This window comes from Lepisosteus oculatus, chromosome 4, assembly GCF_040954835.1.
Source record: "Lepisosteus oculatus isolate fLepOcu1 chromosome 4, fLepOcu1.hap2, whole genome shotgun sequence".
Lineage (NCBI taxonomy): Eukaryota > Metazoa > Chordata > Actinopteri > Semionotiformes > Lepisosteidae > Lepisosteus > Lepisosteus oculatus.
The window spans coordinates 21,666,992-21,681,660 of record NC_090699.1 but is presented as its reverse complement, the minus strand read 5'-3'; the positions used below and the strand labels follow the sequence as shown (position 1 = coordinate 21,681,660).

At 37.6% G+C, this 14,669-nt stretch overlaps 1 protein-coding gene across 2 annotated transcripts; it reads right to left on the bottom strand.

Moving 5' to 3' along the window:
* Positions 1 to 68: 68 nt before the first annotated feature.
* Positions 69 to 10,524, bottom strand: atad1b (ATPase family AAA domain containing 1b). Of its 2 annotated transcripts, none has more exons than XM_015346757.2 (10): positions 9,984 to 10,524; positions 8,114 to 8,304; positions 7,617 to 7,715; positions 5,864 to 5,984; positions 5,478 to 5,678; positions 4,592 to 4,698; positions 3,863 to 3,952; positions 2,958 to 3,008; positions 2,635 to 2,771; positions 69 to 2,337 (listed from the first exon to the last, which is right to left on the bottom strand). In XM_015346757.2, exons 2-10 carry the CDS (start codon positions 8,285 to 8,287, stop codon positions 2,217 to 2,219), a joined length of 1,101 nt encoding a protein of 366 aa, XP_015202243.1. In that variant the 5' UTR covers positions 8,288 to 8,304; positions 9,984 to 10,524; the 3' UTR covers positions 69 to 2,216. The 2 variants fall into 2 exon arrangements, with proteins under 2 accessions (XP_015202243.1, XP_006630434.1); XM_006630371.3 differs by having other exon boundaries at positions 8,114 to 8,301.
* Positions 10,525 to 14,669: the final 4,145 nt, after the last annotated feature.

The following is a 14,669-nucleotide window of genomic DNA, read 5'->3' as shown; positions in this document are numbered from 1 at the left end:
CATGCCACTTTCATCTTCTTTCCCGTGATTAACAGATTAGAGATCTAAGAAAACAAGACAGTCAAGTCTGAATATAAAATCTTGTTTATTGTAGAAGCACAAACAGTACAGGCAAAATATAAGTACGCATAAGACTGGGGCACAACCCTCTGGTTGATGTACGCAAGCAAGATTCCAGAGATTTCTCAATCATGTTCATGATCATGTTTAGGGACAGTGCAGGAAATGGAAAGGACTTTGCCAGGTCTTTGCAACTTTTTCAGGGGCTATGGTCTGTGCTTCTGGATGGCTATAAAAGAGGATCTGTGACGTAACTTCCACAAAGATATCAAGATTCTCAAAGAAGGATTTTTAAACTGGTCTAAGTCAACAGTCTTCCATCTACACTGTGCGATACTAGGTGATCCATATTAATAGAAGCACCCACAGAGAGTGTAATAGACCATTATTCTTACAACACTTGCACAACCGTGGTATATCAGCCTTTTACTAACACATACTCTGCAAGCCTGGTAAGATGGTTCTGTCTAATACATTGTTTTGTTTTTTTGATGCGTCACTCTTGTTTCTTCTTCGTGAAAAATAGTTTTTATTACATCAGAGCTCTGTACACATAATGAATGTTAGAATCAGGGAATCAATTCTGTTGTGGTACGGTAAATTACTTTGGTCTTACCTGATTAATTTTGGGGAAAAATATGGCCTGGATATAGAATGACTTAAGAAATACAGTCTTATATGGCATCTGAAAATATTATTCATATAGACACACCTATGGGAGAACTTTTTTCTTTGATGCCTCTATTAGTTCTGATCAAAAAGAAAGGGCACGGTTTAACTTTTATTAGATCAGCAACAAAGCTGTACAGACTAAATAATATTCACCTTAATTTTGCCGAAGAATGGCCACTGAAATATTTGGAATCATATTCTTCAACATCTGTTTGAATGGTGAATACTTATATCAACATCAGATTTTGGTGAATACTTATATCAACATCAGCTCTTCAATCTGAGTTTTAGACCTGACAAATTTCAGTGCATTCTATGTAGAAACAGTGCTTTTTGTTTTTGTCAGGTTAACTAGAGCTAATCTTACACAAACATAAAATGCAATGAGTGTATTGAAACTATGTTTTAAACATGGGAACAACCCTACTGCAGCACTCAACTGTATGCAACTAACTTCACGCCGTTGCCAAATAAGCGCCGACAGATGAACTAAAGACTAAAAACAATTTAGTCACTAATACTAGAATAAAAAAACTTTACAATGTTTAAAATTAAAATTCACCTGTTTTGTAAAAAAAACATTCTACTCATTAAAATAAAAATATATTAGAGTGCAGTTTGCAAAATATTTCATTTCACTAAACATATAATAGAATGTATTCGCATTGATAAAAGAACAGAAGGCCATGCTCTAATGAGCCATAAACTCAGCAGCATCTGAATCATGTCTGTCTGTACACCGTAAAGTCTCTTTCTGTTACACACGGTTTAATTTTGCATCTTTGAGTCACCACAGCTGCCCGAAACCAAACCACCTGTACCAAAGCAGTATAAAATATCTGTTTTGAACATTCAGGAAAGTCATGTAAAACCTTCAGTGTGTTTAGCAGTGGGCTCTTGGACTTTCTCCTGTATTCTTTGCTTCCTTCAAACGACTAGAAAGATGGTAAAAAATAAAAACATCCACCATACCTTCATGTCCAAAACAAAGAAACATGAAGAAAACACACTTGGTATATTCCTTTGGTCTTTAGACAATGATTATTTTGTTAGACGTGCAAATAACACAGATTTCCAATTTTCAAATCCTTTACCTATAAACCGTGTTGTACTATATATGGCATATTTATCTATAGACAAAAATCTTTTAAAAGGAACTGAAGAAAGATTCCCATTACATATAACTTTTTTAATGAACAGAATGCGGAAAAGTTCATTGCCTCTATGGTATGCTGGTGTAAGATATTTCAGGAGGACTGTAACTTGTCAAAGAAACAAGAAACTAGTTTACCTTGGCTTCAGACTGCAAATTTAGCTCACACTCAGATAATGTTGTCCCAGTTCTTTTCTTTTAGAAAACTGAAAATAAATGAGCAATGGTAGTCCTTTCCCTCACCCAGTCCCACTGGACTCCTTTCCCAGGATGTGCTGCTGTGGAGTACAGTGCCTACACAGGCACAGGCCAGTCTCATCACTGTTGATCCTCAGTCTAAGGCAGCATGCATCAGAACGCTCTGTACTCCCGCACTTTTGGACTTCTTCATCTTTTCTATTGCCTTTTGGAGGTCTTGCTGGTGGATAGGTCGGATAAACTCCTCTTCTTGACTACAAAAAAACCCCAAAAGAACCCAGCATGTTAACCGGACTTTAATTTAAGTTCATGTTATGGTAAATGGATGACATTTATATATGCACAAGAAACCTTTCATAAAGCTAAACAAAATGACAGGGTGGCTAAACAACAAATGCCAATGTTTAGCTCAAGCAGATCTTAAAGATATTACCAGTTTAAAAATTTCACCCTTAGTGAAATGAAAAACAAAGATGGGGAGTTTTATGCTTTTCTTTCACTGCTGCCCTATCTGCTGGGGCCTGAAACCATAGCAGGGTATAGCACCGTACCTGTCATTAACAGTGCTGCTGTGAACAAAGTCTCTCACACACAACAGGGCCGCATCCCTGCACATCTCTCGAAGGTCACTTCCCGAGAACCCATCAGTGTCCTTCGCAACTTCCCGCAGGTCAACAACAGCATCCACCTACAAGAGAACCAAGCCTTCTTTAAAAACACACAGTGGCCTGACTCACAGATAAAAGAGTCCCCTCCCCTGTGGTATATAAATTGCTCTGACATCAAGTTAAACCAAAACCAACAGAAAACTGGGAGCTTCCTGCCTCTAAGCAACAGCTCTGAAGCAGTTTTGATATAAAGAACAAGCACTTACGTTTTCATTTTCCAAAATGAGTTTCAGGATTTCCTCCCTTTGTCGGAAGTTCTGAAAAGAACATTAGAGAGCTTGAAATGGTTGTAGTACACTTGGTCCTCTTACAATTGAGCAAATTTGTCAAAAGATTCTGAGAGCTCTGAGAACCTGTTGAAGTCTACTCACTTAGTCTAAGAACTGTATCCCTAAACACAAGCAAAATGTTTTAAACTTTTTACCAGTCAGGAACGATAAACCAATATTTAGGTATGTACATCTACTGAACATTTAAATATGCCAATAACTCTCTATTTCCTTTAATAAGAAAGACTGATAGCCACTAAACCAAGGGTTTCAAACACTGTTCCAGGAGGACATTCAATAAAGTCTGCTATTTGGAATAGCTAATTAACTAACAAAGAACTTTCTGAATTATCCACACAAGATTGTTCCTAAGGTCTTCTACAGATCATTACACAAGACTTTTGCTTTATTAAAAGTGGTTACCTTGAAACCACCACTATGTCTGGTTAGAAGTATGATAATTATGCAACTAACTAATTAATGCCCCACCAGAATAATGAATTCCCCTGGTGTACTAGGAACAACAACATCATGTAGCAGAATGGGTATAATTGGATAATGTGTCTAGTAATGTCATGCTGTAATCATTATAATGCTACACAAAGCAAAGTCACATTTGTCATTAATATGAAAAAGAAAGAAAGTCTCCAATCTGTAAACCCTTATGTTACTTGGGGTTTATTTTTCCTCCATCAGGGGTTGGAATAAATCTGGAGCACTGTAACTGAGAACATGTCTGGAACAAAACCCAATGCACTGAACCAAACTACTACCTACAGCCCTGCAGTAAACCGTGATCTACAGGGAAGAAAGCCCTAGACTTGCATCCCCACTCCACTCACTGGCTGATTGATGTGAAATCTTGTGGGCATCCTCCTCAGTATAGCAGAATCCAGATCCTGAGGCCGATTGGTGGCTCCCATTACCATGACCTATAAAGTAGAACAAAATAAATATTTCTAAACTGTGTCATCATTCTACCTTAAAGACATCCCAAACACTGAGCAGGTACATACACTGAAATATCTGGTAAAGATTCAGACCTACATAAAATGTAAGGCTAATCATCTTCTTTATTGCTGGCCATACAGTTCTCTGTATGTGGTTATTTAAAATTAAGCTCTCCAAAGTTAAAAAAAATACAATTAGAAACACTGGTTTAAACAAAAGTTTTCAGCCACATGTATCAAGTATCTGATGGACTCATCTCCCATTTGGCATTATGCAAAATTTCAATCTGGCAAAACAGGCAGAATGGAGTCCTGGTTCCCCACCAGAGACAGAGACCAGAGAAAATTAAGCCTTACTGTCCCAGAAGAAGGCTAATTAGCATGTCATTTGAACAAAAAACTATTCTTTTTCATTAAAAGTCAGATCAGTTATTACTAAACCAGTTTCTCCAGTGCAGGAACTCCAATAGCATAAATTCTCTACGACCCCAGCACTGGAGTGAGCCCAGGCAACAGAATTCACTTCAGTGCTGGAGGAGTAGAGAATCTATGTTAATGAGAATCTGCCAATCATAGCGGCACATGGAAGGATTTCGTTTAGAAACTGTCCAAAGAATCCACCTGGCAGTGGAAATCTGTGTCTAGCCCATCCCAGAGACTCATGAACTGCGCTTTCATCATGGCTGTGGCCTCATGATCCGAACTGGAACGGCTCCTCAGGAAGGAATCTGGGAGAGAGGTCAAAGATGCAGTATTTCAAAAGCAGATGCTCATTGTCCTGCGCCATGTTATCTAACGGACGCAGACCTGTTAAATCAATAAAGTGTGCCGTGTTATGAAGCTGAAGTGAAGTGGGGTTCAATTTGCCTGCAGAGCGTAACTGGAAATGAATTTAAACAATATCAGTTTTGTTTGTTACAGTAATTATCTGATGTTTTATCAGACCAAAGCAAAACAGCTTCCTTTTGATACCAAAAAAAAAAACTTTGAAAACCAGTGACTGCTGTAGTTATCACACTTACAGTCATGGAATCAGTCCAGCATTAACCAACAAGACGATGTAATATAATACACAAAAACAAAGAAAGGAAATCTAAAACAAAAAGGCTACTAGGATTTTGTTTTAAAGATTGTGTCCAGCCTCATCCACTGACGTCAGACATCATGAACCTGGCAACCAGAACAAAATCAACTACTTCCTTGAGTGCTCCACATGAGACCTGTAACCTGGTGTCTTACAGGTTGAAGCGAGGTCACCTTGTACCTATTAAATACACCAGTTCATGGTGTTTAGAGTGTTCAGTATATTCAATTGAACCTCTTGTTCAGGTTTAAACAGAATACAACACGCCATCTACTGAACAGCCTTTGGCAGCGTAAGGGGCAAAGTTATTTTTTGCCTCAAAGAAAATAAGAATGCGTACAAGATCACAGTAAATTGTGACGGCCAAACCTTAACTTCTGATTTCTTAATTAAAGAAACACGACAAGAACAAGTATCGCTTACCAATCTCATCAATAAAGATGATGGAAGGCTGGAGCTTCACTGCCAGGGAGAAAACAGCAGCGGCAAGTTTCTGGGACTCTCCATACCACTTGTCAGTGAGAGTGGAGGGCTGCAGATTTATGAAGCGAAAGCCTGCCTCCTTGGCTGTGGCTTTAGCAATCAGTGTCTTGCCACAGCCTGGAGGGCCATACAGCAGCACACCTGGAGAACAACCCAAGGAGGGAGAGAAATGAAGGCAAGACAAAACACACTGTAAAATAAGAGACTTTGCAGTCTTACGTGCCAAACAAAAATGACTCACAACCAACAAACAATATGCTACCGTAAACACGCATCACACAACAAAAGATGAAACACGTAAGATCTTCTAACTATCCTCTTCCCACCTTTTGGGGGCTGTAGTAACCTTGATCCCTCAAATAAGTGCCTCTTCTGGATGGGAAGTATAACTGTATCTTTCAGTTCAGTGATGACATCATCCAAGCCAGCTATGTCATTCCAAGTGATCTGAAAACAGATGATTATTTAAGTGATGACCAACAACCCTTCTGTTCAAATACCTGATGAGATAAGAGGGATATTATTACTTACACTAATAAAACCCTGCCATTGCATCTGATTAAACCTGATATGACAATAATGTTTTTTCCTTATTATTATAAAGAAATAGTAAAAACAGTGATCTTCTGAAGGGGGATTTGTGCTCCTCACTACTTCTCACTTTTACAGTTGTTTCTTTGCAAAGTACTGCAGAGCATGTGGCCACAAACACTTCGAAGATAGATCTTCAAATAAGGCAGCTGCGTCAGCATTCGTAAGCTGCAATGGAACAAGTAAAGGTTTATTTCATGCTGAAAAGAAAAGAGACAACATTTCAGCTCTGGAGCCTTCACCTTTGCACCTTTTCAGCAGGGAATAAACCTTTACTTGTTCCAATTCAAACAAACCCTTTTGCACACAATAATGTGTTAACCTACTGCACTGCATATTGACAGTTGTATATAATCAACTTTAAACACCTTAACTTATAGTAAAGTGCGTAGGGATTATTACAGGGAAAAATGGCACATTGCAGTCATCATTTCTAACTCAGTTTGAAAGAATAAATACATATGTATAAGCTACATACTTTATTTCCTACTTGTACTTATATATATACACAGAAAATGGTTCTATAAACGTTGTGCAAAAACCCATAGCAAGAGGTACATGGATTAACTCGAAACACTAAGGTGGCCCCTTCCTTTGAATAAGGTAGTAAACTCCTGCTTTACAGCACTGCCCACTGCCAACTCTGTCCAGCAGCCATCTTGAGTAACAGAGCAATACCAAAATCATCCACAAAGAGGCAACAATTAACAAATCTCACCACATAAATCTTCTGCTGTGCTGAATGTGTGTTTAAGTACATAAACATGCCAGCCACGAGAGTGGCAAAATGTTAAAAAAAAACAAGTACAATGATGCCAAACTCCTTAGGACAATTTGTTATATCAGAAATGTGCCTGAATATATTCTATAGGGCTCATTCCACTCATGAATTCTCCCAAGAAGATCTGACTCTTGCAGAGATTTCTACAGTTATATATTGATCTGCAAATCTTCACAAAACAGACATCTCGTCCCTCTTACACTTCTACAAAGATCACATTATATAAAATCAAGGGGAAAGCAATCAATGTCATGAGGTTCTGAGACAGTTTTACTTAGCAAAAAAAATAATTCATAGATGGGGATTATTAGGAGGCCATGACTGGTAACACCCCTCTCGTCTCAAGAAACACCCTTTTTTAAGTTTTTTAATGATAACAGAGAACCAGGACATCGGTTTTATATCTAATCCGAAGGATGGTGCCCTTTTTACAGCATATTGTCCCTGTACACTATACTGTGGCATCAGGACTCACAAAGACCTGATGGTGAGCGCCCTCTACTGGCCCCACTAACACCTCTTCCAGCAGCAACACAACCATCCCGGTACTGACCATGGTCACAGGTGCTTAGCTTCGGTGGGCTGCCAGTTGGGAGCTGCAAGGTGATATAGCTGTTGGAGAGGACCTACCTGTTGAGACTGAAACGTTTGAAGCTTAAAGGGAGTTTTCCCAGATAACATCTTGCTCAATTCATACAGTCACTCACCTGCATACTCAATGGGTCAACCAAATGAGCAGCAATGCTCATTTCGTATTCTGAAAGTTTCACATTCTTCACACCAATCTGTTTCATGAGCTTTTCTGCCTGCAAGAGCAAAAGACAGGCCAACAATAGAATCAGGAGTTTCGGTTTGTTAGGGAAATTGGTTTTAATGATTACACAAGGTGGATAAGACAGCTATAGTAATTTACCATTCTTTCTGCCACTCCCTTCTGCAGTTTCGTTCTAGTGACAGAAAAAGCCTTACCCGACAGTTCTATTAAACCAGCAATGTCCAGCACATGAGGAACGACCAGGGTTCTTAAGCTTGGACTGAGTAGGAATTCTGCCTGCACAAATAATTATGTTACTTACAGTTTTTGGAAGTATTAATTCTACTGGATATGTAGCTACTCTTGGAACAGAATATGCTCAAATTAAAATAAAAACCAGCTAGTGTACTGCTCTGCTCTGTCACTCATTCTTGTACTTTATCATCATACCTGCTTCTGTGCTTCAACTTTCTGCTTCCTTGTAGGATCAATTGCATCTACCATCCATTTGATGGTAAAGTAGGTCACCGTACCAAATATTGTCAGGCGGAAAAGCAAGCCGATTACTTCATTGCGGCCCAGAGGCCGGGTTAAATTCTCAGCTGGAATCTCTTTCAACACCATTGTCTTCTGCAGACCTGCTGAGAGAACAGAAAAATAAAATGTTATATCTGTCTCAAACCAAATTCCAAATTAAGTCACTGATTCTGACCCACAAAACAGGGCAACACTGATCAAACAAAAACAGCACAATACTGTCTGACCTGTAGCGATTAGATGTCTTCTTTTAAACAATTTCACTTGCATGAGAAAAATGATACAATATTTCCTTCAAGGCTAAATTTGCCGTTTTTAAAACCTGAACTGATTTTACCAAGTAACTATTTCTGTATTTACTCTCTACTATGCTTGCATGAAGCAAATTACTCATAATCCTCAAAGGCTTTTATCGAGAAAGTCAGCCCAGCAGCCTTCTTCAAAATGAACTAACACAAACCAGAGGATACAAGTGATGATGACACAGAAGTGTATTTAAATGTGCAAAAAAGGCCATCTTTATCCACTTCTTTATCCAAAGAAGAAAATGAAATTACCCAAAAGAATGCATGAATATGAAACAAGCTACCAAACCATGTGGCTGTAGTTGATACTTAAGCTTCAGTCAAAAAAAAAGCTAAATGAGATACTTGGCTCAATTAACTACTAACTACCAAAAGGGCAAGATGGGCTGAATGGCCTCCTCTCCTTTGTATCCTGTCTTATGTTTTAAATAAAAATATTGCAGACAGATATACTAAGAATTAGACATGTGGCTCCTTGTGCTCTCACCTTCTGAGGGCTGGAGCAGCTGTCTTACTTAACCCTCTCTTTTCAAGAGACTAGCTTTCCTGCTTACATAAGGCTCCTCTGGGCCTGCACACATCTGAGCCAACAAACTCTAAACACCTTTGCATTTTACAAAGCCAGTCAAGTAAATTACACTTAACACTTGTCACAAGGTAAATCATTAATTTAAAAATGACATTAATATTCGTTGAACCCAGCAGAATCGCTGTACTGCTTATCAGAATGATTACTCTTCCTGCGTTTTTTCGATTTCTGTTGAAGGTCTGTCTCCGGTCTTGACAGCACAAGGAAAGAAGGCTTTATCAGTTAATATGTACTGATTGGACTGTAATAATATAGAGGTATTCTCTGGAGTACTGTGGTGGGAAACACGGCGAAGGGTGTTATTTGGCACGACAGCTTTATAACAAATAAAAAGTGCACTTTAAAGATCTTGGACGACTTGAGCTGCTAAGGCTAAAGCACTTCAAATACACCAAAGGAACTAGGCCGCCGGCTGCACAAACCTACAATTCTATTTTTATTTTCAATAAAAAAGATCATACAATTTCCAAATGGTGCCCATCTAGAAGAAATACTATATATATATAGATTCTGGAACTGACAGAATATAAAAATGATCTATGCTTTTCTTCCCAAATTGCATAAAAATAATAAATAAGGCAATCTACAAAAAACTAATCGGAGCCATTACTGTTAAAATGGATATTCCGATTGCGTTAACAAAATTTCACTTACTATAAAACACTTTTTTTCTAAGATGAAAACCTTACACTTTAATTTATCACTACCACGGCCTGACTTAAACCTTTTACTTTGAGACACGACCTTCTCGTCTTTTTCATCCAGAAGAAGCACGAAAAAAGTGAATTACTTAATGTCTTCAGTGTTATTTGTAAAAGAAAATATGCAATCGTAATTTTAACGAATTTAATGGCACGGAAATTGTAGTATTGTTAAATAACATACTCACCTCCACGTTACTCTATATCACCTCATCCACTCTTCCAGATCCAGGAAGTGAAAATAAAAGACACACTCCATGAGAATGGTGTCACAGCAGTTACTGCTCTGACGGAACCTATGAGCTGTTTTAAAACGTTCCTCTATGTATCAGTACCTTACGCTGTTAGTCGATTTCAGGCACGAGTTAACTTAAACATCTCACATCTTTGGCTGAATCTTGGATCTTGGATCTGTCATTTTCGTCTTATAGTTTAAACAATCACGCGGTGATGCAGAAGTACAGCTGCGGTTCTTTCAACCCTGTGATGGGACGAGAGTTCAAACCGAAGACTCCCACGATAGCAGATTAATCCGCAAGGGGGTAGTAATATCACAACGTGTCCGTTTGAGAGAGCTGAAGCGCTTAAATCAGACTGTTTAAAGTATAAATTATACTGTAACGCAACGGGGGCTCAGGCGGGCGCCCTTGCCGCATTAGGTCGGCCCCTGCACCGTCCGGGGCTCGAACCCGGGACTTCCGCGTCTCTCTGCAGCGACCTAGCCCCGTGAGCCAAAGAGAGATCTCTCTACAGCCCAGTAGCTGTGGTCCTGCTATCACAGGGAAGGGCGGTGACGTCACCCGCTCTGGTACGCCGGCTCTTACACAGTGCCTGTCGGCCGTAAGCGTTACAATACTATAATTATTTACGTCACCTGTAGATCTGAAGTTCAAATACGAAACCCACCTCTCCTCAATTCACTTACATTTTGTAAAGAACATAAGAAACAGGTGACGTTTTAATCTCGACGATATTTAAATTTAGAATTGCACTAACTTCAAAAATGTGTTGCCCATGTTACGCCACTGACTGTCAGTACAGGCGTACAGTATATGCGTGGAGTGTGCCGAAATAAAGTCTGAGCTCTTCAAACTCTACTGGTCACAGGTTTTAAAAATCAGGAAAATCTATAATTAGAGCATAGCATTCATATACAGTAGATATATTCATACATATTATGCACATACAGTACATTAATATACAGACACCTATAGAAGGCTCCACAGCCAAAACGGTGTCTCTTTTCTTTTCAGCACGGAATAAACCTTTACTTGTTCCTTCATATACAGCATATGTGCATTCATACACATACAGTACATGATACAACAATATGATACAGTTATTTACGTTTTGTAAATATAAATATAAAATCTGTACTATTTTACTTTATACTATATAATATATAGCAATATAGTGTATATACTACATATAACAATTCAGTTTTGATCTATCAGATTATTTAATTTTATATTGTACACCACACATTCTTGAAGAAAGAAAATCAAAGTATGATTATCTGAACATTTGCATAAGTGAGTTAGATGTTGTACATATACAATATAATTTTTTATGATCATCTTTTTTTATGTTCCTGCTGTAGTGTTGACATATCTTTTCTGAACCTGCTAATCACATGGAAACCAGTCAATGTATTTAAGCAGAAAAGTCACATTATGGCATAATTGCTCACCAACAAAAAAATAACCTGTGTGTTCTGAGCTTGGGCAGCACTGCGACATGGTTGGTGAACTTTTTCTTCTTCACAGCTGTTGCGGTTCTGGGTTTGATTCCGCCTTCTGTGTGGAGTTTGCATGTTCTGCCTTCTGCAAGAGCAACTGTTCTCCTGCCATTTCCCCCAAAACATGCTGATAGTGGTTAACTCTAAGTCATTCTTGTGTGTGCCCTGCAGTGGGCTGGTCAGGGTATGGTCCTGCCTTGTGATCTCTGCTACCAGCTTCTGCTAAAGGTTGCCACAGCCCTTACCACGTACAAGTCCATGTATGATGAGGGAACTTCTCAATGGCATTTCCTTTAATTGTTTACTACACAGAAGAAAAGTCCAGACAATTTCATGCAAACTGTTAATATTTTAAGATAACTGACAAGTATTCATAAATAGAAATAGTTTTATATAATATGATGCATGTAAACCACTTTTAAAGCCAGGTGTTAAAGGTTTTACAAAGTTCAAATCAATAAAGTGACAATAAAGAGATTTCATGTCAGAGACATAATTCACTAAATGCAATGCCTTCTCAGTCCCCAAAGCAGCTGATAGGAATGATAGGAAGGCCTTATAGTATAAAAATATTTCCAATAAGCTTTCCTGAGGATCAGTTCATCTGAGCCATGGTGTTCCAGGTAATCCCATTTAAATACACTAATTGTACTTTGAGTATTAACTAGGCACTGAAATGATAATTACAGAGGAAAACAGCCACTGTATAATCTGTATTAGATTTTTTTACAAATAAAGTTGAAAGAAAAATGCAAATGCTAACATGAGTTTCCTTTTCTTTGCTAATCAGAGATTTAAAGAAATCCAATAAATTTAGTCAAAACAGTAAATCTTCCCATTTTGACCATGCCAATACCAAACCACGCAATTCCCTATTAGGGGTCGGTAATGATTAATGATAAAATTTCAACATTTGTTCCACTGGGACTCAACAACTACTGTATCTCTCAGTCTGGTTATTTTTCAAACTACTGATATGGCTTATATTCAGCTTTTCCTAAATAAGATGAAGAGCCAATCTAAAAATATAGTCTGAAAAGCTTTGCATCTAAATCTTAGATCATTCTGTTTCTCTTTTAGGGTTTGAATATAGTTTCTTCTAAGAGCTGAGAGAGCACAGAAAATACTTAACAGCAGCTGTTCACAAAATGCACTGAGATTGACCTGCATTTAATACAGATAAAAGTTCTGATGGTTTTGATCTTATTAGATAACATTAAAATAATTTTTGCTGCTTAATACAGAAGTGTCAAATATGACCTTCAATTAGAACTGTTCTTGTACCATGGCTAATAACCTTCAATTAAGTGGCCTATGGTGGCTATGAAAATAATAGAGAAGATCTTGACATGTCTAGACATGAACAGGTGAGCTGTAGTATTGCCTTAGTCAGTCATAGCTGTCTCAGATGATTTACCGAACATGCAAAAAAAGAAATGTTATAGTATCAACCTTACACATATATATGTTAAGATCCCTATGAATTGCGTCTATATGCAAAACATGTTTTGTGTCCTCTATGGAAAACATTTTGTCCTTCATGGTTTCTTGTGGATTTTTGACACGATTTTCATACCTTTGGATATCCCTCTGGCAAAGCCTGGAACACGCTGTTGAAGCCAATAACCTGACTTCATTCAAAAATGTCTGGCTGAGACCTCTGGATTGTCTACTATCAAATGGGCTTGATGGGTTGAATGACCTTGTCTTGTTTGGGTTTTTTTTAGGTTCATCAATGAGGTCTACATTCCCATAATGCATATTAGAGAATTATGAAGATGTACAAATCTCTTTCCACTTTATTTGGTGATTTGTCTGTACGCTTGATTTGCAAAACCTAAAACAAGTATTTGAAAAACAAGTTTCTCTGTGCTCCTTTCCATGTAATTAGGACTTCTGAATTTCCTCAGACGGGAAACTCAGAAAGAACATACCAGCTGAGCAAGTAAAACAATGTCCTTGATAATTCAGAAAGCTCTTCTATCAGCAGGGTTTTCCAACTTTTTTGCCTACCTGCATGGCTTTCACAAGGTCAGGGTGTTTCCTGTGTATTAGTGAATTGGTATTCCATTTATATACAGTATCATTTTTTTTTCAGATCTCAGCTACATTTGATAAAGGTCTTTTAGGTAGTACTGGAAATCAATTTAAATGCTGTGAGTTACATTCTTGAATGGCAGTTTTTGAGAATCATTGTTTTTTATTTTAAAGTTATAACGTCACATGGATTTGTGTTAGCCTACAAATACTCCCATCTCACTATGAGAGCAAAAATGAGTTATCAGCTTGTAAACAGTTTTTGTTCCAGAAAAGCCAAGGTGGGAATATGAAAAATGAATTTCTCACATCAAAAAAAATGATATAGCAATTTATTGCCATATAGTAGTGCAAGCACTTCCATAGGTTAAAAGAATTTAGCAACTGATAATGATCAGTCTCTAGATAAAAATATCAGTTTATTTACATTTATTTTAAACGTGCTTATACACAAGCAGTTTAAGTTTAAATAAATTGTAGAATGGTTGCATTTTGATTTGTTTTATAAATTCTCTCAGTTTGTTTGCAATAACTAATTCTCAACAAAAAAGGATTGTTTAAGTCCAACTGGTATAAAAGTGATAAATAAACATTACTGAACAATTGGATTAAACTTTTCTGACATTAATGTTTGCATGTTTAGTTGTTGTCTGCATGATTCCCATAATGTAACCCCTTATATTTGATATATTTGACATATAAAGTATTCCCATCCTAACACTAACCCCAAGCAACACAAACCTTAAACTTGCATTTATAAGTTATTGTAACCAAGGAACATGGAGTAATGGTGTTTTCACTTCAAATAATAAATACTGTAGGCGAATGCAGATCTAAAACATTTACTGGTTTATTTATGTTTTCTTTCTCTAGCTATAAAAAATAACAATACAATGCCAAAAGAAACAATTGAAAACAAATCTAAAAATTAAGCCAAAGTCTCTTCAACCACAGTAAGGACCTTAACATATTTTATTTGTGCTCTTAACAGGTGCTGGGACTAGCGTTTTAGACATGTTTAGCTAACAACGTCAAGAGATAACGTTCCCACATCGCTTTAAAGTCTTTAACACGTCAAACCAGTGAGATTCTTGACCCC

Excerpts from the sequence above, each read along its gene's own strand:
- atad1b (XM_015346757.2), bottom strand. The coding sequence starts at position 8,287 with ATGGTGTTGAAAGAGATTCCAGCTGAGAATTTAACCCGGCCTCTGGGC. Across the intron at positions 5,679-5,863 it reads GTTACTACAGCCCCCAAAAG|GTGTGCTGCTGTATGGCCCT; the intron begins GTGGGAAGAGGA and ends GTTGTTCTCCAG. Across the intron at positions 2,338-2,634 it reads AGCAGCACTGTTAATGACAG|TCAAGAAGAGGAGTTTATCC; the intron begins GTACGGTGCTAT and ends GTTTTTTTGTAG.